Source organism: Hemicordylus capensis, chromosome 4 (genome assembly GCF_027244095.1).
Source record: "Hemicordylus capensis ecotype Gifberg chromosome 4, rHemCap1.1.pri, whole genome shotgun sequence".
Taxonomy (NCBI): Eukaryota; Metazoa; Chordata; class Lepidosauria; order Squamata; family Cordylidae; genus Hemicordylus; species Hemicordylus capensis.
Window position 1 is genome coordinate 76,409,231 of NC_069660.1, and position 25,108 is coordinate 76,434,338.

Here is a 25,108-nt window from a genome sequence, read left to right on the forward strand (position 1 = left end):
GCAGCAAACATGAATTACCCTTCTTCACATCAGTCCTGCAAGGCAGGTTAGGCTGAGATGTCTATTGGCCCAAGATCAGCCACTGAGTTTTATCGCTGAGGAGATATTTGAACTCGAATTTCACTGGTCCTAGTCCAACATAAACCATTACATTTCACTGGCTCAGAGCGTAGAGACCACCAGCTCTTTGCCACTTGCCAGCAGTTTCAGAAACTTCATTGCAAAGTAATACATGTTATATAACAGGAAAATGCCATTTGACATGAGGGCTATATAAATGGCACTGATGATTAAAACTGTATAGCAATGGCACTTGAATGCCATTTCATTTCACAATGAACTATTGTAATCCACTGATACTGAGCTGAATTTGGGACTAGTGAAGCCTTACTACATAGCCTTCAGCAAGTTATTCTGAGTTTCAGCTGTACAACTGGACTAACAGCAGGCTTGCTACAAATCCTCCTGGTACAGAATCAATTTGAGCATTAAAAAGGCAAGACGCCAACTATGTTGAATTCATAATTTCTGTTCAGTTTATTGCATAGCCTTGTCTATTATAAAAAACAGAGCAAACCTCTTCCTATCTACCCATGCTACAAATCTTTGCTTGTTCCTGCAGCAGCAAAGCACTTAAGTACATCTTTAGTGCAAAAATGTATGTTTGATTAGGAATTGATTCAAGTACAAGATTAGGCTAACCCCTGCTAAGTGGGTAAAAAGGCACACTTTAAGGGGGTGGCTCTTATATTTAGACACAGGGAGAAGAACTGTCCCTATTCAGTGCAGTAGACCATCTCTCCAGTTGGTGCTGAAGTTTCCTATATGTGTGTGAGAGAGACTGTGAGCTCTTTTTGGACAGGAAACCATATTTTCATACCTTTGCTCCGTAAACCACGTTTGCTGAAAAGCAGTATATACATATTCTTAACAATTTGTCTCTTAACCCAGTTAAGGAGAAAGGAGAAACTCTTTCTGAATCCCCTTCTCAAATAACTGTAGGGATTATTTTGATTGATAGATTTAAAGTATTTACATCCCACTTTTCCACCAAATGTGGTGGACCTCCAAGACAGCTGAGGGTGCAGTGAAAATGCAGGCCCTTCCACAAATCTAAGATGGAGTTGGGAGGCCCTGTGGCCAGCAGTTCTTGGCTCAGAATGATGTCCCTCCCTGAGAAAACACAACTTGTGCCCCACCCAAGTGGGGTTTTCCTAATGTTTGAGAGCAACTTCCTGAAGGCAATTTTTCCATAAACCAACTCTTGATCCAGCAGCAAGGGAGATCAATGTGCAAAAGAAAGTTTACAATCATGCAGGTAATGCCGATGTCAATTAGCATCTGTATTCATCTATGTGCAGTACTGCTTCTCCACTGAACTCTTTAGATACATTTTTTGATGCAGATACCAATATTAATCTCTAAGGGTGTGTTGTTTTTTAAAAGATAATTAACTCAAGCAAAAGGCTCAGACTTCAATCATTCGTCATGAGAATGAGAGATAAACCTGATTCTTGTGGCCAACTTTGAACATTCTTAATGTGTCAGGAAAGTGGGAGCGTTGTGTGGCTGAGACAAGAGCTTTGTTTACATTTGCAGTTGGCAAAATACATTTAAGTCTCGGGCTCTATTCCCATCCATAAAGATGGGAATAATGGCATCCTTACAGGCAAAACAACTTGTAAAATAAGGTATTACCAGGGTGCTAATTACTTTGATCTGCATTAGCAGGCTACTGTAGCTCTATGTTGAACTGGCGTAAAAGGCACCCGGTGTCATCTACACTGAAAACACTGAAGAGCCATTCTAATCATCATTAGGAGGAGCTGTGTTCGCCAGGTTCCAGTGCTATACCATTTTCAAGTGCTCCTATCAAAACATTGGAACAATATGTCAAAATATGTTTCTAGCCAATTTAAACTTTTACTGAGTCTTTGTCCTGGCTGTATATTGGCAAAGTTGATCGGCCCTTGTGTCTTCATGCCTGACACAGAGTGCCTTTGTCCCATTATAATCATTCATTGCATCTGCAAATGTGGGTTAAGTTTTACTGTGGTTGCACAACTCAGCCATATTTATGAAACAATGTTTTTTAAACATCTGATCTAGATGAGATACCAACTCCACTAGCAAGCAGGGTGGAGAGGGGACCTGCTTTGGGAGACAGCTGTTTTGGAACAGAGTTGCTGTGTAAACCCCAAGTTCACTGATCGTGCACAAGCCGTTTAAAAGGAGACACCCAGACACAAAGGCAGTGTATGCCTAGCCACCTAATTCCATATATTTGAGCTGCAGAAAGCTACAGCACAGACAAGCCTGAAGATGTCTTTGCCCTGCCACTTAAGGCCTTTCCACTGCAAACCCAGCCTCTTGGTGCCACTAGGCAGATGGCTAGGGGGAGATCTCCAACACATCATCTTTCCAGTCTTCCCCTTCCTGCTCTTCACTGTCCAGCTGTTCAAATTTATTGTACTTGTCATGTTTTGCCTCTCCAGGAGTTTTCAGAAATCTGGAATTGAAAAACAAAAAATCAACATACTGAGCCTCCAAAGTCTCTCGTTTTATTTTATCTAATGCCTGCTGCAGTCAGCAAAAAAGCAAAGATGGCTTTAAGAGGGGCTTAGATAAGTTCATGGAGGATAGGTCTATCAAGGGCTACGAGTCTGGTGGCTATAGTCTAGCCACCATATAGTCAAGGGCTACTAGTCTGCATGCCTCTAGCCTCAGAGGCATGCAGAGGAGCAACAGGACAGACAGCATGCTCTCACCTGTGGGCTTCCCAGAGGCATCTTGTGGACCAGGATGCTGGACTAGGTGGGCCTTGGGCCTGATCCAGCAGGGCTATTCTTATGTGATATTTTCAGTGGCCAGAATGGGCCCTGTCCCTACAGAAACATATGCATGTTTATGCTTTCTGCCATTTATCCCAATGTGGGAGCCAAATTCTAAAGAAGAAGACCAGCCCCAGTTTCTATCTGAACTGGGAATACTTAAGGACATATTTTTGAGCAGACATCTGAATCTTATGTTCTTAAATAATATTTCTTGGAAGCTTGAGTGTTGTAAGTACTCAAAGCAGGTCTGGAAATGGCAAACTCCATACTGAACGTCCTATCCTTTAACTGTTCTCTTCCAAGACCAGGAAAAACTGCTAGGATATTTCAAGTGTAACAAGCTCCATAAATGCTGCATACAGAGCATGCTGCTAACAACTATCTGTTGGAATGGAAGCAGGTTTGCCACATCCCCTGCTGGAAATTGCAGGCATGTCTGTATTCTTCGTGACTCATCTGGTATTTCTTTGGCTATGTATACAGTTTTGGGAATAATAAATAAATATTTAAGTACGTGTTTTCCCTGTAAGAGACAAAATCATTATTGTTAGAAGTTAAACTACAGTTAACTACCAACAAAAGTAGTTTCACGATGTAGTAGTTTGAATGACTTTCTGTAATGTTTAAATGTACTATTCAGCTACATGAAAAGTAGTTTAATTAGAAATTAAACTATTTGCAGTTTGCCTAGTGCACATAATTAATAATTGGCATTATAATCCAAAACCCTTGTGACTTCTCTCTGTTGCAGGTGCATGTAGGTCCACATCCAAAGCTGCTTCTTCATCCTTATCCCGAAGGCCCCACTACAGGGCAGGGGCACTTCTTGTGGGTCCTAGAGTACAATCAAAATACCAACACCTAAACTTTACTGACTGACATACAGAGCAAGAAAGCACCGATGCAGTGAGAGAGCAGCCTAACAGAATATTCCAGCTAACTGCACCAATGCGTTGAGGAAGTGGCAATTTTGGCCACCCTCCCCTTCCCCCAGAAGCCCTTTGTGCTACCTGAAAATATGTCCCTGTGGGTTGCACAGCCCTCAGGGACATATTTTCAGGTGGCAGGGTGTCCTGGGTGCATCAGTGCAGTTAATTGGGAAAGTCTACCCTCTCACTACACTGGTGCTTCCTTGCTCTGAATATCAGCCACTGTGTTGTCACGCTGCTCTATAGCAATAACTTCCCAATTGGTCCGTGTTGCATTGCTTTTCCTTACCTAAATAAGAGTTTCTGTCCAGGTTCTTTTTTGATTATGTTGAGTTTATAGTAATGTCTCAAGGCTCTTGACATCTTCTCATATGTCATGTTCATGCGGTTCTGAAGGTTCAAAGCATAATACTTTAATACTGGTGCTTTATTTCCTCTGACTGTCGCAAGAAAGTTTTAGAATCTGACTTCAGAAGCTCAGTTCAGTGGAGACTGGCTACCAAATGAAATGATGGTTTGAAAACACATCACCATTTTGAACTTTGTAAATCACAGCCCCCAATGAGTTTGACAGAGTGCTCTATAAATGAGAAGATGTGTGGATAGGAAGTGCTTCAACCTGGAGTATTTCCAAGCTAGCTGATCTTCCTTGGGTACAGAACTGCCACTTTCTGACTTCAGGCTGTTGTTTCAAACAGAACTTCAGCCATGCACTTGAAATGGATCTTTTCCCTGCTGGCTGATCTAGAGATGTGGCTGTTGTTCAATGGTAGAACATTTGCTTTGCATACAAAAGGTATCAAAACAAAAGGTTCAGTTCCTGACATCTTCAGGTAGGGCTAGGAAAGATATCTAACTGGTACCTTAAAGAGCTGCTGCCAGTCAGTGTAGACTACATTGAGCTAGATGAACCAATAGCTTGATTCGGTACAAGGCTGCTTCCTATGTTCCTACCTGTACCTGATTTGTTGGCCTAGAAGTGCTCTGATCATCTTCAGTAAGGTACCTGTATCATGTGCTTTGACTATGCCCCTGGGATTCCAGTCTGATATCCCCACAATGTCTGTTCATACTATCCAAACCACCTTAGGGGGATGAGACCCCTCATTAATAAGGACATCACATGATCAGACCTGGAAGGTCTGAGTACTAACCAGTAATTCTATCTAGGATTTTGGAATGAACAGTACCACTTTTTCCTGGGCTATATCCTAGGAAAATAATGGGTGTAAACATGCCCTAAAGGCAACTTCACACTTATTTATTTATAACATTTATAGACCACCCCATCCAAAGACAAGTTTAAAAAGACATAAATAAAATCACACCATTTAAAACACACCGATTGTAATATTTTATATTGTTTTAAACAATTTAAAAACCTTGAAAGGCCAGGCCAAACAAGTACATTTTAGGGCTCTCTTAAAGGCCAACAGCAAGCCTAAACTGCGGATATCTGCCAGGCGTGCATTCCACAGGCCGGAAGCAGCTACAGAGAAGGCCCGGCTCTGAGTCGCCACCAGACATACCGGTGGTAACTGGAGGCAGACCTCTCCAGATGACCTCAGTGTGCAATGGGGATCATATAGAAGGCGGCACTCTCGAATGCCTTAGAAGGCATTTCAGTGTCAAAATGATCGGTTTGGTTTTTAAAAAATTACATTTCTCTTCTATACAACACTGAGATATTGATTAGGGATGGACAAAACAAACAATTTTTTTTGAAATTAAAGTATGTGGCTGCCACAATAAACAGAATGCCGCTGCTGTGTGTCGGCACTGCTGAAGCTGGAAGGCAGCCCCAATGCTGATAAAATGGGGTGGTAGTGCAAGCAGCCCTTCTGCAGTTTCCCCCAGCTGCAACAAAGCGGGGGAACGGCGGAAGCGCTGCCTGTGCTACCACCCCATTCTACCAGCATTGGATCTGGCTCTACAGCAGCCCCGGAACAGTGTGGATCATGACAACCTGTATTTACATTGTTTCAAATGATAAGCTTATTAGGTACCTTGTGATTTCCCCAGAGTCTGGCTAATCCGTTGGGATCGACAACTCGAAATATTTTGGCTTCTTTGTCTTCCCATTTGATAAATGATTCATAGCGGCTGTCACAGAGCAGCTGGTAGACATAATCCCAGAGTAATCTGCAATCTAAGCAGGTTAGTAGAGAAGAAAACATTAGCATTTCTTTCCTGAGCAGTTCAGAGTCATCAAGATGAACCGCCCTGAGCCTTTTGGAAGGGCGGTATAAAAGTTTTAATAATTATTATAAGTATAATTAATAATCAGATGGTGATGTGATGCACTTGCAGATCATCACTTGAAGGGCAAGGACCAAGGAGAGGGCTTAGCTCACATGATGCCAAAGCTACTGAGCTGCACTTGCGATGCCCATGGCAGCTTTTCCTTCCACCCGGAGGGCGGGTAGTTCAGAATGTAGCCCTGCATAAACTAGGCCTAAAGGCAGAACTGCAATACCTCAGCAAGCAGGTTCCCAAAGCTGCACTCACTTAGGTAACACAAAAGCAGGAGTGGAGAAAGCATTTGCGGGGGAGAATCAGTGGTTGGGAGGGGTGCTTAACTACTTCCCTGCTTAACATTTTCTCCCTGCAAATGGCCCCAGGTCATATTTCCCTTGCTTCCCATTTTGGGGCCCTGGTTGGGGTAAAACCAGTTGAAAACAGCTGGGCAGGGGGCATTTGAAAGGAAGGCTCAATAGACCGGCAATGGATTTCTGCCCACTTCCCAATTCTTCCCTACAAGTGTCCCCACCTTTTTGCTTGAGAGAAAAAGATAGAAATTTTGTTGTTTCCTTGATTATAAGTTGGTCTACCCTAATTCAGGTGGAATGATAGATCTGGTTTTCAAAGACACCTTATAAACTCCTGAAAAATAAAGTGAGGCCTTAATGTGGACCATGAGGTAAAAACTCATGATCCAAGTAGCCTTATGAGCACATGAGCCCTTTATTCCTGATCTGTGATTTCACATATGAGGTTGTTAACCTCATATGTGAAATCTCAGGGATTCTGACACTTTCTATGGACTAGCTATCTCTTGAACTCAGCCCAGATGCAAACCACCTATGTACTTTCAGACTGTGAGCCCTTTGGGGACAGGGAATCCTCATTTTTCTGCATTAACTGCTTTGAGAAGAGAGGAGAGCTGGTCTAAAAAGGGAGAACTCATCTTGGGGTAGCAAGCAAGAATTGCCCCCTTTGCTAAGCAGGGTCCACCCTGGTTTGTATTGGAATGGGAGACATGTGTGAGCACTGTGAGATATTCTCCTTAAGGGATGTGGCTGCTCTGGGAAGCAGAGTCTGAGAGCTCTGTGTAAGATGGAGCTAGGGTCTCAAGAGAAATTATACTTACCTGCAATTTTACCACTGACTGGAGCAGGTGATGTCACAGGGAAAGAGCAGACAACATCTGCCCTGTAACTGAGATCTGTGTTGTGAGGGAGATTAATTGCTGCAGGACTGTAGAAGGTTTTGGTGGAAGATCTGTATTGGTCCACGTGGCTTGGACGACTAGTAGTGAGAATCAAACATTCTGCAGGCGGTACACGGCCATCAGCTGGGAGACCTTCTAACCTGCCTTTCATATCTGTGGGGAGACCAGCACATCAGTATTAATTATTAGTGCTTTTGGACAAAAAAAGTTCTCAAATTGGTTTAGACAGCAAGACGACGAAGGTCGTGGTTCTCTGTCCCAAGGGTTCACAATCTAAAAAGAAGCACAAATGAGACACCAGCAGTAACCACTAGAGGGGTGCTATGCTGAGCTGAACAGGGAGAGTTGCTTTCCTTTGCTAAATAGAAGAGGTCCACCACTTTGAGAGGCAGCATAATGTCCCTCTTTGCCCAATTAGCAAGGATCCTATGACATATGGCAAGGTTTCCAACCTTGGGTCTGCAGATGTTATACTACAACTCTCATCATCCCCAGCCACAACAGCCAAAGGCTGGGTTGGGAACCCCTGTCAGAAGGCACTACAGCTGGAAAACGTAATTGTGGATGTTTCAGTACATGTATGCTGTTATTTTTCAATCCTAGTCTATGTAACTGTTTATTTGGGCCAAATATCCTGGCACAGATGTTCCAACCTACCAGTCCTGTAGCTGGACAGCTGAGCTGCTTGAATCCTTTCGGTGCTAAAAAAGGAAACCCAAGAGAAAGTGCGTCCTTCTCATGTGACTTTGATCAACCTCACATTTTTCTCTATCGCCCAACAGAAACACTGACAAATGAGCCTCAAGGCCAGCCCACCACTGCAGTATGGGGAAACAACCGATTGCTGTGGGAGGAGACAGCCACAGAGGGTGCCCCATCCCCATCCCCACCTCCATCGCATTGGGCTGCCCCTACCTGACTTGGGAACAGCAATGGCTGCCACTCCTGCTTCTCCTCCAGCTGAGCATGTCTTGCTTTCACTACAGCAGGAACATACTTCCTGCTACTCTGTTCCCTGCTTCCTTTCTTTTGAAAATGGAGCATTGGTCACTTACCGTGAAGGCTCCTTCATGCTGGGTCTGAGGACATCTCACAAATGGGTTATTGTTACCACGTGCTCCAAAGGTAGGACTATGCAAATTAGTATAGAGCCTTTAAGAGCCTGGGAAGAGTGACCCCTGTTTTTATGCCTGTTTTTATATGTTTTTATACTTTTAACATGATGTTTTAATTGTCTTTTTATTGTATGTTTTTAACTTTTGTAAACTGCCTTGGGGTTATCTTTTTAACGAAAGGCGGTATATAAATGCAAAAATAAATAAATAAAAATAAATAAAAATGCTTTTAGGCCAAGAGAGACAGGAGAAGACAAGCTCCCCTAGTGTAGATGAAACAAACATAAGAACAACAGTCCAGCAAGAGTGAAAATGTTGTGGGGGGGGGGGAGAACAAGCAGGAGAAAAGAAGGTACAGGAGGTCCCTCCCCGCAGAGCAGGCCATGGCTCAAATGGTGGGTCGAGATGTCCTCTGACCCAGCATCAAGAAGGAGCCTTCACGGTAAGTGACCAATGCTCCGTTCTCTGATGCTGGGCTCCAGCGACATCTCACAAATGGGACATACCAGAGCCTCCAAAAGGGAGGGATAGCCCAGGCCTACTCCAACGGAAGGACCTGCTGAAGTACCTGTCTGTCAAAAGCCACCTGGGCGGAGGTGTAGGTGTCTAACTTGTGCTTTGTGAAGGTAGATAGTGCTTTCCACATAGCTGCCCTGCAGATTTCGTTTATGGGGCACTGGTTGAAAAAGCTGCCAAGATTGCCACCGCCCTAGTAGAATATGCCAAAATACTCATCGGCAGCTGGAGATGCAGTGACTAGTATGCCATCACTATGCATGCCCTGATCCATTTGGTGATAGTTGCCGCCGTGACCGGTTGCCCCATGGATGTGGGCAAGAATGAAATGAAAAGGGCTTTTTCCTTCGGGTAGACTGGTTTGGGGCAGAATGAAGGTAGTATGATGTCCTGAGTGGTTAAAAGCCAAGGAAACCTCAGGGCGGAAGAAGGGATCTGGGATCAAGCAGACCGAATCCATGGAGAACACACAGAGATCCTTATGGACTGACAGGGCGTGCAATTCAGATACCCATCTGGCTGATGTTACAGCTATCAGTAAGGTCAACTAGAAAGTTAGTGACTTAAGCAGAATAGAGGCAATTGGCTTGAACTGTGGTGACTGGAGGGTTGCCCCTTTCAGGAAACGTTGTAGGTGAGGATGCATTCTCATAGATTTTGTGGAAATGCCTGAAATAAGTCCCACCAATGATGCCACTTGCCGTTTCAGGATATTTTCTTTTAATCCCTTGTCCAGACCATCTTGTAGAAACTGCAGCAGGTGTTTCATGGTGGCTTTTCCCCGGGGTACTGAATGTCTAACAGACCAGCGAAGGAACGCTTTCCAAGTGTACTGGTAGATCCAGTTCATCAAGGTGTGCCTGGATGCCATCAGGGTGTCAAGGACCACGTTGGAATAGCTGTGCTGCTTTAACAGGTCCCGTTCGGTAGCCATCCGGCTAGATTTAACCAAGCTGGATCGTGGGGTTGTATGGGACCCTGGGACAGGAGATCCTTGGAAACAGGAAGCACCCAAGATTCTGCCACTGCTAGATTAGGAACATAGGAATCTGCCATATACTGAGTTAAGACCATTGGTCTATCTAGCTCAGTATTGTCTTCACAGACTGGCAGTGGCTTCTCCAAGGTTGCAGGCAGGAATCTCTCTCAGCCCTATCTTGGAGATGCCAGGGAGGGAACTTGGAACCTTCTGCTCTTCCCAGAGTGGCTCCATCCCCTGAGGGGAATATCTTGCAGTGCTCACACATCAAGTCTCCCATTCATATGCATCCAGGGCAAACCCTGCTTAGCTAAGGGGACAAGTCATGCTTGCTACCACAAGATCAGCTCTCCTCTCCACAAACCATGGCCAGAATGGGGAGTGATGAGGAGCTTTTGCGCCTGGAGAGGCAGATCTTCCTGAGGACGCATGTGAGTTATGGAAATGGTGGGAATGCGTAGAGGAGACCTTGTGGCCAGGAACTCGAAAGCACATCCACATGTTCCGCCTGATTGCCTCCTCCCCAAAGAACTTTGTGCTGTCTTAAGGCACAGACACGAGATTGGTTCTGGAGGTTGCACTGACCTGCCAATGTGTCAGCCAAAGGCTACAGCGACCCACAACTGCTGCCTGAAATCGGCCCAACCTACCTCATTTGGGAGGAAGGTGGGCACGAGGGAGGAACTCACCACCATCTCTTCCTCCTGCCTCCAGCACGCCTGCCCCCAGCACACCCGCCCCAACCTCAACAGGAAGTTATAGTTTGGGAGGTGGGCACTGGAGCTCTCACCATCTATGCCACCCTGCAGCAGCAGCCACCAACAACCACCAGACTTGCAATTGCCTGGTAAGTGTGCCCGGCAGCTGGCAGACTGACTGAGGCTGTGCCCTTGCCACATGGGGCTAAGTCCCGCCCCCAGGTGGCCCCCCCGGTGGCCCCGAATTCGGCCAACATAATGTTGGCAACCCTACCCCAGCATCCTACTTGGGGGGAATACAGCCTGATTTTGGCCCCTTGGGACCAGCAGCGTCCTGAGACAGTCTGCGGGGTGCATAGGCTCCATAAAGGAGGCTTAAGTAGAAGATGCGGACAGGAAAATAAGGAAGGGATTTTTTTCTTTTCTTTTCAAACAAGGAGATGAAGGAGAGAAGGATCGAGGCTGAGGGGAGAACAGAGCTCTAGGCTGAACACAAAAGGAGAAAAAACAGTCAGGCAAGGAGGCTAGAAGTACTAAGAGATAAGGAGAGATGAGTAGTTCTGCCTGGAGCACTTCACAGGACTAAAATAACTGGGCAGGGTCACCCTTCCAAGGCTCTTGACTAATATGTGTAGTCCTGCCTTTGGAGCATGTGGGAAGGATGGCCCATTTGTGAGCTGTCCTCGGACCCCAGTGTAAGGGAAGGACTATCTTTCCCTCCCCATCCTGCCCACTTCCTTTGTCCCACAACTTTGCCGCCCATTGCACATATTCATGCTTTTGTTGCTTCCTGTAATTTTAAAAAATGGCCACGGGGTGTGGGGGAATTAAGTGTTATTGAAGCTGTGAGGGATATGGCTACCATATTTTCAGCTTGAAAAATGAGGACACATTTCCTATCGCCTTTAAAAAAATAAAGAAATAAGAAGTGCAGAGGGTAGGTCTACCAACTGACTAGAATGAGGCAGCCACAGTGGAGACAGTAGACCTGGCCACTGGATGGACAAAGGTCAAGTCTACTGACCAATCTGAGTGGCCAGAGTGCTGGGTGGCCAGGTTCACTCATTGTATGGGTTGTGGAGGTGCCCCCAGTTCACTGCCTGTCCAGTAGACTTGGTCACTGGAGCAACAGAGGCCAGGTCTACTCACCAGCATATAGTGGGTAGAGCTCAGCTGACCACCCATGCCAGGGTAGCCTTGGTTGCGAGCACAAAGATGCCCAGTCTATCGGCTTCCTTTCTTTTTTGCACAGGCTTGAAGGGGGCTATGTGGTATATTAGGTGGCTTGCACATGAGGGTGGGCAAATACCACACAGATTGCCTTTCCTCAAGGATACTATTCATGGATATGAGGACATATCCAAGGGAATTGAGACTGTATGGTAGTCCTATTTGAGGGCCCATTCAGACTGGGACCATAGCACTCAGGAATTGAGATCTCTTTCCCTACACCATTCTCCCGCTTGAATTTGCTCCCTATTGCTGCTATTTGCACTACAGGGCAAAATATACATACATATATGATATGATTTGCCCTATCGGCCAAACAGCAGCTGGGGAGGGTTGGCTATTTCAATCAGGAAAATGGTACATGAAGCAAACAGTATAACACCCACCCACCCCAGCTATCTCTCAGCACTGTGGTCACAATCCAAATTGAAGGGGGCGGTTGCAATTAACACTTCAAAAGTCTAGTTTGCAAAAGGGTCACTTTGTAATCAGCAGAGTAAAAGTCACATTCCGTTTGGTCCCCAAATGCGGAAGACTGTACTTGGACTCTTCTGCATACTAAGCATATGCTCTAGCACTGAGCTCTGGGCCCAGCCCTAGAAGTGCAGGTGCCTACTGGGAGGAACACAACAGATGGCTCCACAGCCCCCAGGGTGCAAGTGGAGGGCAATTACTACCATTAAGCCACTGCTCAGCACTCACCTTCAGTAGTGCTCTGGGTCTGGGTCTGTTCTGCATCTCTAAAGGGAGAGTTAAAGAAAGGGCTGCAAACAAGGGCTCTCCTCTGGGTCTTTATGTATTGGAGTAACTCATACAGAACATCTCCTGTGGGAAAACAAAAAGATACTGTCCAATCCTACATAATCTCTCTTACACAGTTTGAACAGCTTGTTTGTGCAAAATGAAGTCACACTTCCCGATGACCTACAGATGCCACATTTTGCATACATGGTCCTGCCACTGAAAATAGCTGAATGCTCTGCTTTTTACACCAGAACATGCTTGACGGAAGTTTAAATTGTGGGGTGGGGCTGGTTTTTTTCCCCAAGCAGAAATGCTGAATATAATGACCATATTTTAACTGTCATTGTTCTCAACAGATGTTTAACACTCAATCAAATCAATAATTCAAAAATGACACCATGTCCCAGAGAAGTAAAAGATCTTTCTAAGATTCAAATGTACTGTGCATGGTAATTATTCAATAAAATGAATAATGTTTGAAGTTTAAATGGTAAAAATTTCAAACTGTTCTTTTACTTCCCTTTTGCAAGGACATTATTACAAAATTGTATGACATATTTCTTGAACTTTCCCATAAGTATAATCTATGCAAAATTACTTTGTCCAGTCGACAATGGGCTGCACCTCCTAGTATATATTATAAAAATTAACTGCAGCCTTAAGCCTACAATGTAAGGGATGTTTGGAAAACTGGCAACCAAGTTACTATGTTGTTTCACCTTGAACATAATCTTCATCCACTTCTTAGTTCACTCTTAGTCATTCAGGAATTTCCTTTCCCCCCACCCCTTCAAGTTTAATATTATTTCCTACTACTAACAATCTATTTAGGCAATCAGTAACCATGCACAGTGTAGTTATGACACCAACAGAAAGCCACTGTTCCCAACTCCAGCTAACATAGTGCATAGCAACCCGCCTCCAGGTCAACCACAAGTCCAGCATTTAGCGGGAGAGACAAACACTATAGCCAGGTAGAGCTCCTCTTTGTGAACAGGAGGATCTCTCACTCTCTGCAGGTAAAAACATTCGTCTCCATAGCCAAATGTTGTACTTGTATTTGACATAGGGGCAGGGGATAGCTGGCCTGTTGGCAGAGAGAATAAGGTTTTCAGTTGGCACTGTAGGTATATATACAGTAGAGATGTATATCAGCCCTATCTTGGAGATGCCAGGAAGGGAACTTGGATCCTTCTGCATTCAAGCATGCAGATGCTCTTCCCAGAGCGGCCCCATCCCCTAAGGGGAATATCTTACAGTGCTCACACATGTAGTCTCCCATTCAAGTGCAACAAAGTGACGGGCAACAAAGGTGGTGAGATGGTCTGGAATAGGAATGTGCGAATCGATTTGTACCTGAACCTAGGTGATTCGGGTGATTTGGAGACAGAAAAAATCGCCCCTGTGGTCCATTGGCTAGATTGGGTCAAAACCAAATCGCACCAGATTTGATCTGAATCTATTTGAGATTCGGATTCTTCCTATCATTTCCCCCAGATTCCCAGCTTTCATTTTTTTAAAAGAGCTAAGCTCTAGCTAGCCCTTGTAGAAGTGGAATTGTGGCAAAATGTGTGGTCACTCTGTTTCAAGTATTTGGATCCTTTGGTATATGATAACTTTTCTTCAATCCCTATGAGGATTCCTTACACACTTTCATTTCTTCTATTCATTTTGACTGTCTTTGGACAGTGCCAACTGTCAACTGCCATGTGCCAACCACACCCACCTCCGACCCATAAGGCAGTGGAGTACTACTCAGTTTATGTTCTAGGAATTTTTTCAAGTGTTTAGACTCTTTGGTGTCTAATAACCTTTCCTCATAATGAATCCCTATGAGGATTCATTACACACCAAAGAGTATAAACACCTCAAAAATTCCTAAATTATAAACTGAGTACCCAATGGCTTGTGGGATGGGGGGTAGTTGGCACATGGGATGCCACTAATTCCACCCACCCACCTACAAAGCAATGGGATCAAAATGAACAGAGGAAATGAAGGTGTGTAATGAAGACACCAAAGAACCTAAACACTTCAAAAAATCCTAAAAAATAAACTGAGTACGTGTGTGTGTGTGTGTGTGTGTGCGTGTGCGCGCGTGCATGGGGCAGGGTGTCGTGGTGTTGTTGTTGACATATGGCAGTTGATAGTTGGCACTGTCCAATGACAGTCAAAATGAACAGAAGAAAGCAAGGTGTATAATGAATCCTCACAGGGATTCATTATGAGGAAAAGTTATTAAAGAATCTACACATTTTAACAGTCCTAAAGAATAAACTGAGTACCACACTGCCTTACAGGTGGGGGCGGGGGGCGTGTAGTTGGCACATGGCCGTTGACACTGTACACTAACAGTCAAAATGAACAGAAAAAATGCAAGTGTGTAATGAATGAAAGCTGAGGGTCCATGTTAGGGTTAGGATAGGGCGACTTCGAATCCCCATTATTTCCTATGGCAGAAATATAGAAAATCAGTAAGAACTAAAATTAACCATTAAAAATCAACAAGTGCCCCACTGCCTTGAAATTTGGGTGTTAGGTGGCACCCATGGGGACCTACCCATCACCCAAATGTGACACCCATGGGGACCTACCCATCACCCAAATGGGGACCTACCCATCACCCTAGGACATTTATAAGTGGTCCAAATCAAAGTGAATCAAATCCAAATTGAATCAGGGTGATTCGGCAGGACAGATTCAGACACAAAATAAATCAGGGGTGACTCAATGTGGGCACAAATCGAATTTTTAAAAAACGATTCATGCACATCCCTAGTCTGGAAAAAGATTGGTTGAGGGAGCTAGGCATGTTTGGCCTGGAGAAGAGAAGACTAAGAGGCAATAGCAATCCTCAGATAGAGAAGGGCTGTTATACAGAAAGAGCAAACCTGTTCTCTGTTGCTCCTGAGGGCAGGACTAGAACCAATGGGTTGACATTAAAAAGGAAGCAGATTTATGCTAGACATTAGAAAGACTTTCCAAACTCAGAGCAGCTGTGGAACAGTCTACCTCATGATTGGTGGCTTCCTTCACCAGAAGTTTTCAAACAGAGGCTGGACAATTATCTGTCAGCGATGTTGTAACAGTTTCCTGCACTGAAACTGCAGGAACAGTTACAGGAACAGGAACACAGTTGCAGGAACAGTTACAGGAACAGGAACACAGTTACAGTTACAGGAACAGGAACACTGTAACAATTTCCTGCACTGAGCAGAGAGGTTGGATTGCAAGACCTTTCAGATCCCTTTCAACTCTCAAGTTGGGTGATTTCAAATTCTCTTTCATTACAAGAAATTCAACTCTGGAAAGGGCCCTCCTCGTCCCTTGAAGACTGAGGGAGCAGCATCTCTAACCTGAATTGGGAGCCCGCAATCTGAAATCTTCCTTGGTGAGAATACAAAGGGCTTTTCCATTCATTTCAAACTTGCTTCCATCTGTTTCCCGGAGCGAATATTCCTTTTCAGCCCATCGTAACCAGTGAATCACATCATCCTTGCTCCACAGAGAAGGCTGGATTCCTGGAAACAAGATGGATTTTAAATTAAAATAAGGAAATGTCCCCTGCCCCTATTTTCTTTCCCTCCTGTATTAAAAAAACCAAAACCCATCAAGTCCCACTCTCTCCACTTTAAACAGGCTGTAAAAGTTTTTAACTAACTAGCATCCATGAGTGTTTTAAGTGGATGCTGTCCAGTCACGTCCCTCTTGTTGCTTTTTGTTTATATATTTATGGTTATATTTGTACCCTGCCTTTCAGTTATACAACCGCCAGAGACTCCCATCGTGCCTAGGTCTGAGATCCATCCAGCATCCCCTTTCCCAACCTTTGCTCTTAACAGTTGGTGTTGAAGGAGGAAAAGCAGCATCTCAGGACCTGTGAGCCATCTACCTCACTTCTGGGTAAAGCTCTAGAGACATACTCACCATCAGCACACTGGCAACTGAGTTCTTGGCAACTGAGTTCCCCCCTCATTATTATTATTCTTTCTTTAAATGGATCTTGTGTACAAGATTGTTTGGGTTAGGGTTGGGTCTTTTTTATTCCCCAAACCATTAATTCTTTAAATTGCGAGTCCCTTGTAGGGATGTGCATAGATCGGTTTGGAGGCCCTTTTACAGACTCCAAACCAGTTCAAAATTCCGGTGGTTCCGCTGGTTTGAAGGTGTGTGTGTGGGGGGTAGCTTTAAGGACTGGGGAGGGTGCTCCCCCCCCCCGCGCTTTCCCCACAGGCACTGTGTTAAAAAACAGTCCCTCAGGGCAGCAGCATACCTCCTTGCCACCCTGGTGCACATTGGATTAAAAGTACTCCCAGAGGGGCAAAAATTATTGGGAGTTGTACTCTCTTGGGGACAGAAGAAGCAAGATTTGGGGGGGGGGGAGTGAGAGAAGCCTCTCTGAGCCAATGGGATAGAGTGGTAAATATAAAACAAACAAACAATAAGGGAAGTGGGGAAATGGAGGTAGGAATAAGCAGGGGAAGAATATGCAAATGTTTCATTTGAACAGGAATAACTCTCTATCTATCTCACACACACAACTCATTATGGTTCAGGCAACATGCATATGTGTGTCTACATGCTCAGCTTAAATAAAGTCTAATTACACATAAATGCATTTCCGCACAAAAAGCTGTGCAGGGCACTGAAGTCTCCCAACCCACACCTTCTGCATGCTGGAAATTGTGCTCCAGATGGTGCTTACATACTTTCAAGTTGCTGTATCGCTCAAACACATCGGCTTGACTGAAGCTGATTTCAGACAGACATTTAAATAGATGTTCTATTCCCTGCATCTTTTAATCAAATGAAAAAGTTAAGTCAGCTAATATGTACATTAAGTTAAACATGTTGTGTAAAAGCCACCTTGAGCGCTTTGCTTGAAGTGGAAAGGCAAGGTAAGAAGACTTAAAATAAAAACAACTAAACTTAAATATTGGCTTGCAGAAACAAGTTGCCCTAGGGCAGGGGCAGGCATTCTTGGCTCTCCAGCTGCTGTTAAACTACAACTCCCATCATTCCCAGTCACAATAAATTGATGGGAGTTGTAGTTCATGGCTCTCCAGCTGTTGCTGAACTACAACTCCCATCAATTTATTGTGACTGGGGATGATGGGAGTTGTTGTTCCACAACAGCTGGAGAGCCATGGTTACCTACCCTTACTAATACAAGCCTGTTGTGCTACCTAGTTGTGCTGAGCTAGGAACTTGCATTCCAGACTAATGCTACTTGGGCACAAACATGTCTGAACTAGCACAGCAAGGTGTGCATCCTCTGACATGTCTCCTGCACAACTGCAGAAGGGCACCATTTTGAACACCCCTGTGATTCCACCCAGTTATGGGGATCTTCTTGCACCAGTGCAACGTTGTTCATTGGTTACTCTGGATGTCTGTCAGGAATTCTTCTGCTTTTTGACTAACATTACCACCGCAAGATATTCTCATCATCTGCTGTAGCACTGAATCAGAAGCCTCAGGGTATCCTTCGCCCACAGCGTGAGCCTGGTTTCACAAACAGCATGTCAGACACACGTCTGTCAAGGTCAAGCTCAACACTGGTTTAGCTCTCAATCCCCCCACTACACCACTTGCTGCCAGTGTTTTCTCTCTCTCCAGACAGAATCACATTGCAAAATGGCAGGACTGTTTTTTTGGAACTAGTCACAGGAGATTAAAAGAAAATTACATTTGCACTGTGGGGGTGCTTCAGAAGTTTACTGCTCTAAAAATCTTATGTCTATTTTCTTCCAGCAAATGTGGCAGGTGGAAAGCATGCCTCCCAGGTACATGGACTGACCTAAATTTGTTCCGCAATATTGTTAACATAGATAAGAGTTGCTGTCTAAATGCTAATCGGTATTGATCAGTGGCCTCTTCGATGGCGTTTCTCATACTCACTGAGCCGGCCTGGTAATGTGAATATTTGTCCCTCATAGAGTGGTGGCTGTAGTGATGTCACAGGTGTGGGATGCAATTGCAGGGGTGAAGCAGATGCTGTCTCAGGACTTGAAGAACTGGCTGTCACTTCAGCCTTGAGAGAGGAGGGGCAAAAATATATTAAAAGCTATATCATATACAGAACAATACTGGATTCCCAAAAGGTAATAATATGTTTTTAACCTGTGTCCCTCTGTAACTATTGTACCACTTTAGGCTGCACTGTACAGAAGGGGACCTAAATTTGTCCACAGTCTGGATAGGGAAGGACAACAGAAAACTCAAGAAACATAACTAGAGCTTGAGAGACAGTACAGTATAGTGAAAAACAACAATAATAAATCATGGTTTATATCCTGCCTTGCAAACTGGTTGGCCAATAAAAGTAAAAAAAAATAAGCAGCATACATTAGAGTGCTGGATTAGGATCGGGGAGACCCGAGTTCAAATCCCCATTCAGCCATGATACTAGCTGGGTGACTCTGGGTCAGTCACTTCTCTCTCAGCCTAACCTACTTCACAGGGTTGTTGTGAGGAGAAACTCAAGTATGTAGCACACCGCTCTGGGCTCCTTGGAGGAAGAGCAGGATAGAAACGCAAAATAAATAAATAAATAAGCAAAACAGCAGCCGATAAAACCACCAGCATTAGGTAAAACAGTATTATAGGGGTCCAGCTGAGATCTCTAAACTGAAGGCTTCCTGGAGCTGTGAGGTCTTGCCTGAATATTTAAAAACTGCCAAAGTGACCGCCCACCACAGGAAGGGTGTTCTAGAGGTATGGTGCCACCTCCAAAAAAGCCCTGTCCCTGGACCCACCAACCAAACCAGAGACAGTGGCAGGCCAGAGAGCAGGGCCTGTGAGGCAGATTCACATGGAAATAGGTCCTTAAGGTGATCCAGTCTCAGGTGATATAGGGCTTTAAAGGTTAAAACCAGCACCTTGATGGACTTGGAAGTGCAATGGTAGCCAGAACAACATGTTGGAAAGATGAGGGACACAAGTCCAAATCTCGACTTGGCCATGAAGCTCAGTTGGTGACCTGAAGCCAATCACTGTTTCTCAGCCTCAGTTGAGCTGAAGCCTGATTGTAAATGCATCAATGCAGTTCTGTCTTTCTTGGAGTCAGTGTGTGCCTGATCCAAATCAAGAATCAAATCAAGCAGTGAGGTGGCCAAATTTGCAGATGACACTAAACTATTCAGGATAGACAAATCCAAAACAGATTGTGAGGAGCTCCAAAAGGATCTCTCCAAACTGGGGGAGTGCGTGACAAAATGACAAATGCAGTTCAATGTATGCAAATGTAAGGTGATGCATACCGGGGCGGGGCAGGAAAAAAACAACAACCCAACTTCACATATGCAATGATAAGGTCAGAGCTGTCGGCAACTGATCAGGTGAGAGATCTTGGGGTCATGGTGGACAGCTCGTTGAAAGTGTCGACTCAGTGTGTGGCAGCTGTGAAAAGGGCAAATTCCATGCTTGGGATCATTAGGAAGGGGATTGAAAATAAAAATACTAGTATTATAATGCCCTTAAACAAATCTATGGTGCGGCCACATCTGGAGTACTGCATAAAGTTCTGGTCACCGTGTCTTAAGAAGGATACTGTAGAACTGGAAAAGGTGCAGAAGAGGGCGACCAAGATGATCAGGGGCCTGGAGCACCTTCCTTGTGAGGCAAGGCTACAGCATCTGGGGCTCTTTGGTATGGAAAAGAGGAGATTACAGGGAGATATGATAGAAGTGTACAAAATTATGTACGGAGTAGAGAGAGTGGACAGGGATAATTTTTTCTCCCTCTCTCACAACACTAGAATCAGGGGTAATCCCATGAAACTGAAAGCCAGGAAATTTGGGACCAACAAAAGGAAGTACTTTTTCACACAGTGCATAATTAATCTATGGAATTCTCTGCCACAGGATGTGGTGATGGCCACTGGCTTGGATGGCTTTAAAAGGAGCAAAGACAAATTCATGGAGGACAGGTCTGTCAATGGCTAGTTCTCTGGTGGCTATAGGCCACCTCCAGCCTCAGAGGCAAGATGCCTCAGTTGCAGGGGAGCAACAGCAGGAGGTAGGGCGTCAGTGTTCCCTCTATAACAAACAATATTTTGACATGGTTTTAAAATATTGCTTTTTTAAAAAAAAATTGTTTCAATGTTTTAACTTTTTCCGTTATCATTTATTTTGTTTTAACTTAACGTTTTAACTTTTTCTGTTGTTTATTTTGCTTCTTTGTAAACCACCCAGAGATGCAATTTTTGAGCAGTATAAAAATAAGTTAAATAAAACAAACCAAACAACAGGGATTCCCAGATGTTGTTAACTATAACTCCCATAATCCCCAAGCAAAAGCAAGCAAAAACCAAGCAAAAACATCTGGGAATCCCTGTTAGAGGGAACTCTGGAGGGCATGCCCTCACATCTTGCCTGTGGGGCTTCCCAGAGGCATTTGGTGGGCCATTGTTGGAAACAGGGTGCTGTACTAGAAAGACCTCAGGCCTGATCCAGCAGGACTGTCCTTATGTTAAGAATGTGGTATGTAGAGAGTACCAGTTCTGGCCCTTTCCCCCACCATAGTCCCAATCCAGATCAGCCTGCCCTGCAGCTGGCATTTGCTCCAGGAGGGAAGCTGCCAGTGGAGCCAATGGCATATCTCCTGGAGCAAATATAACCATAGCCCCTGCCCCCATCTGGATTGGGACCTTGGTGATGTCAGGATTTGGCCTGGGTCTGAGGCAGGCCACAACTGCAGGGGGGCGGGCAGTGTCCAAATGTGCAGAAGGAAGATAAGAGTCAAAGGGGGCCAAAGTAGCAGACAGAATCAAGACAGGCTGGGGTCATTGGCCAGACTGGGTATACAAGAAGTAGAAGTGCCAGAGACAGAAGATGTGGTTGAGGCAGGGAAGTCAAGTAGCAGTTTATGCAGGTGTGGGAAGGAGCAGGGGGCAGACAAGACAAGGCTGTTGCTCAGCTGAGTGATGTTGCACAAACTGAGGAACCAGACCCGAAGCAACAGTTAAGTAGGGCCTGCTAGACCTCAGGTCACTTGGGCTGAAGAGTTGCAGTACCAATTCTGGCCATTATATGGGTGGTGCTGCACTGAAGCAGAAAGCAAGGCAAAATTCCTCATGGTGTGGTGGTACATATACTAAGGCACTTGAGCCCTGCTAGAGTTCCCAGTTGGAAGCCCCTGGCAGCACCTTTCAGGTGGGGGCAAAAGGTTAATTCATACTATGTAGTCCCAGTCCAGAACAGTGGGTATTCATTAAACAAAAACCAGAAAGTAGAGCTTGCACTGACACACATTTAATGTCTCGTGTGGTTTAATTATAGCTTAAACAATCTTTTGAAATTCCAACTAATATGGCAGCCAGGCTGTTGAAAGACACTAGTCAATATGAGCACACTCAAGGATCGTCACTGGCTTCCAGTTCCAAAGGGCTGTTTTTGATCTTTAAAGCCATAAGAAGTCTAGGGTCAGGCTATCTGAAGACCTGCTTGTTGCCATATGAACCAGCCCAGACACTGAGCTTGTTACTGGAGATCTTTTTCTGGCTGCTATAACCTGAAGAATGGCCTTTGATGGGGAAATTGATCTGTAGGGCTTTTCTATTCACTGTTCACTTTTTAACTGCTACCATATAAAATGGTCTGCTCTTCTGATCTTATTGCTGTTCTGTGTCTTTATTCTATTGATGCTTTTCTGAGATTCCGTTAAGCTGCCTTAAATGCAGCTTATGAACTATAGCAGAGAGGTGGCTTACAATTTAAAAAAAAATTGTATACTGCCTCTGATCCCAGGATTCTTGAGAGGACAAAAGAGGACAACCCATATAAAAAGGATAAAGCAGCTCTGTTAATGGAAGCAGAAGTGCTATTTACAACCTACCATTATTTGATCATGATTGTGCAGGAAATTGTGCTGTTGATTTAGTTTAAGAGAACTCTTACTTTCATTCTGCTTCAGTAATGAACTACATTTCCAGCATGACACAAAGCAAGTGCTATTTTAAGGCAAGAATTAGACTTGAAGCTGAAAGCATTCATCAGATTTTAACAGGACTGTAATCAGAGTTGTCCCATTCCCATCTCTCACAAAAAGCTCTTTGGGACTGCAGCATTGTAACAACCTACTCAGATCTCTTAATGATCAGGGGCACCTAGAAAATTAAACCATTGCACCTAGATTGTGAATTTCAAAGGTAGAGTACCTAATAAAATCTTTATTTGTACCGGGCAGCCCCGTTTCTGCTCCAAGCATGTTACCTGTAAAGGGAAGAAGAAGAAGCCCATTTATCCTCCCCCTCCTCAACGTCCATTACTAATTCCAGTAATTTTGTCCAGTGTCCATTGTCTGGCTCTTAAAGTATTTGACTGGCTCCTAGATCCAAAGAAAACTTGCCAAGGCCTGTCTTATTGCTGGCAATGGAACCGTGACCATCACAATTAGTTAGTCATCGACAAGAACAAAGTGGTTTTCAGCTTCACAACCATCATGAAAAGCAAAAGTCAGCATTGCAGGATTGAGAATAAGAATTATAAGACCTGCGTTCAAGTTCCTCTCTGTAATGGGCATATTGGGTGGTCTTGGGCTGTTTCAGTTTAACTTTTTGTGAAATGGAAATAATAGTTGCCTACTTGATAAGGCTGTTGTCGAGCCGAAAGCGATAAAAATATAAAGTGATTTGAAATTAATGGTACAACTAACCAAGATTATGACTTTTAGGTTCCATTGATTTTTATGGAAGAGAGTTAAAATATGTGAATAATTTCTTCCTTGAAGTCAAGCAAGTATGCTTTCTGTGCTTAATTTTGGTTCAGCAGTGCCCTATGGCTTTATCCTGTGGTAAAGACAACAGCATAGCTATGCCAATTTGGCATTTCTAATGCACTCTCCACAAAAGCCAATTTAAGGAAGAGGGCTGTTCTTTAAAAGAGGGAAGTCCAGTATTGAACATAAATAGATATGTTAGGCCTCATACAGTATATATGAGGCCTTTACAAATATATGATTATAATTTATTGAACATTTCAGAGTTTATCTCTGCAGACACCGGGCCCTTTCAGCTTATACAACTATGAATTCATGGATATTACAATCACAAGCCTCACATCTTTTTACACTTGAGTTGCCAATAAGACCATTCCAAAGTAAAGACTACATACAGTCTGTAGTTTTAAAAGGCAGCTTGTTGAATAGAAATGCATAGATTGCTTGGAGCGAGTTGTTACTGTATAACTAAATTTAATCAGATTGAAAGCACTCATACAACCGCAGAAAAAGTAGGGAAAATAAAAATGAAAGCTATCCACGCATGTTGTTGACTCACTTCAAACCTATTTTTCTAATATAATTCTAAGCAGTGAGGTATATAATCTGTTCAAGCTAAACACATTTAACACTATTTTTAATACTTTGCTGTAGAATATTAATCAGATTGTGCTGCAAACATCATATGTCTTGGAAGATATCCTCTGTCTGGCTGATAGGAGTAAGGCTGTTTTCAAAGCAAGCAAGTTATTTTGGGCTTTCCCCATATCTATAATTTGAATATACCACCCATACTGTCTAGCAGGTATAGTGCCTTTAAAATCTTTCTCTTTGGCTTTCTATGCTGTATTAACACCCACAAATCATGTATTCCAGACTTTTTTTAAAAAAAAAAATGTTTAAAGTCATAGCGAGACTTACAAACTATATCCTAAAAGTTTAGCCAGTTTTAATGCCTTAAAAGCAATGCAATGAAATCTTAGTTTCAAATATTTTTCATTTTTCAGTTATTTAAAAAGTATATTCTCCACCCACACCAGTCATGTCCTTCAAAGCATTACTATTTAAAGTACACAAGCGGCTACTTCTTGACTCTCCCCTTGAGAACTGATTCTGGGGAATTCCAGAGTTTTTCCATTCTCATGCTGTTCAATAGGGATCACGAAATCGATATAAGAAGCTGTTCATAGAGACCACGAACACCTGGAAAGAGGGAGCACCCTAGATATAATTTGAAGTCCAGGAAAGACGATTTGGGGGCACTAAGGAGAAGACAGCAGAACTTCGCTTGTATGTGTGAATTTGAGAGGTGTAGGGGAAGAAGAAAGACAGAACGGGGTAGGAGTTAGTGGGACGGTTGTAGGTGTGCCTATGTGGAAACTGGAGGGCAGGGCTGCTGACAACAGGTAGCAATAAAATGAAATAATCGGCCTGACTGCCCCAGGCCCCCCTCTTCTCTTACCTGCATTACAGGTGGAGATGGAAGATAGGACCTCTGGTTCTGGGGACCTTTGGATACAAAGCAGCCTTCCACCCAAATAGTGCTCACTCGCTACCCCACTTACTCTGCTGTGTGAAATACAGCGTAGTAGGTAGCGTGAGCAATGATACTGTTCTTCCGGGAAACGAAAATGAAAGAAGCCGGATCCGAGAGCGAGAGAAGTTCGGTCCATAAAACAGCAACAACCGCAACAAGATCACCCCTTGGCCTCGCCCCCTGGCGATGCCGCATGCCGCTTCCGCCACTTTCACACAGCGGGATTCGGAATACACAATAAAGGAGAGCTTGGCAGAGAATACAGCAACAAGAAAGGAGTGCTCGGGCTGGAACGTTGGTTTTTTGTTTGTTTAATGCATATAAGGATATCAGAGGATGAGAAATGAATTGCCTCG

General features: G+C 44.1%; 1 protein-coding gene across 1 annotated transcript; it reads right to left on the reverse strand.

Annotated features, from left to right (window-relative positions):
* Positions 1 to 513: 513 nt before the first annotated feature.
* Positions 514 to 24,938, reverse strand: ETV7 (ETS variant transcription factor 7). The gene is made up of 8 exons (XM_053242684.1): positions 24,678 to 24,938; positions 18,398 to 18,530; positions 15,853 to 16,017; positions 12,455 to 12,577; positions 7,134 to 7,367; positions 5,770 to 5,912; positions 4,053 to 4,153; positions 514 to 2,509 (listed from the first exon to the last, which is right to left on the reverse strand). Exons 1-8 carry the CDS (start codon positions 24,681 to 24,683, stop codon positions 2,392 to 2,394), a joined length of 1,023 nt encoding a protein of 340 aa, XP_053098659.1. The 5' UTR covers positions 24,684 to 24,938; the 3' UTR covers positions 514 to 2,391.
* Positions 24,939 to 25,108: the final 170 nt, after the last annotated feature.

What these genes read in the sequence shown, in the direction of transcription:
- ETV7 (XM_053242684.1), bottom strand. An exon ending in CACATTACCAGGCCGGCTCA is followed by an intron (nt 16,018 to 18,397) that starts GTGAGTATGAGA and finishes TCTTGTTTCCAG; the next exon opens with GAATCCAGCCTTCTCTGTGG. An exon ending in GACTCTGGGGAAATCACAAG is followed by an intron (nt 4,154 to 5,769) that starts GTACCTAATAAG and finishes TTGAACCTTCAG; the next exon opens with AACCGCATGAACATGACATA.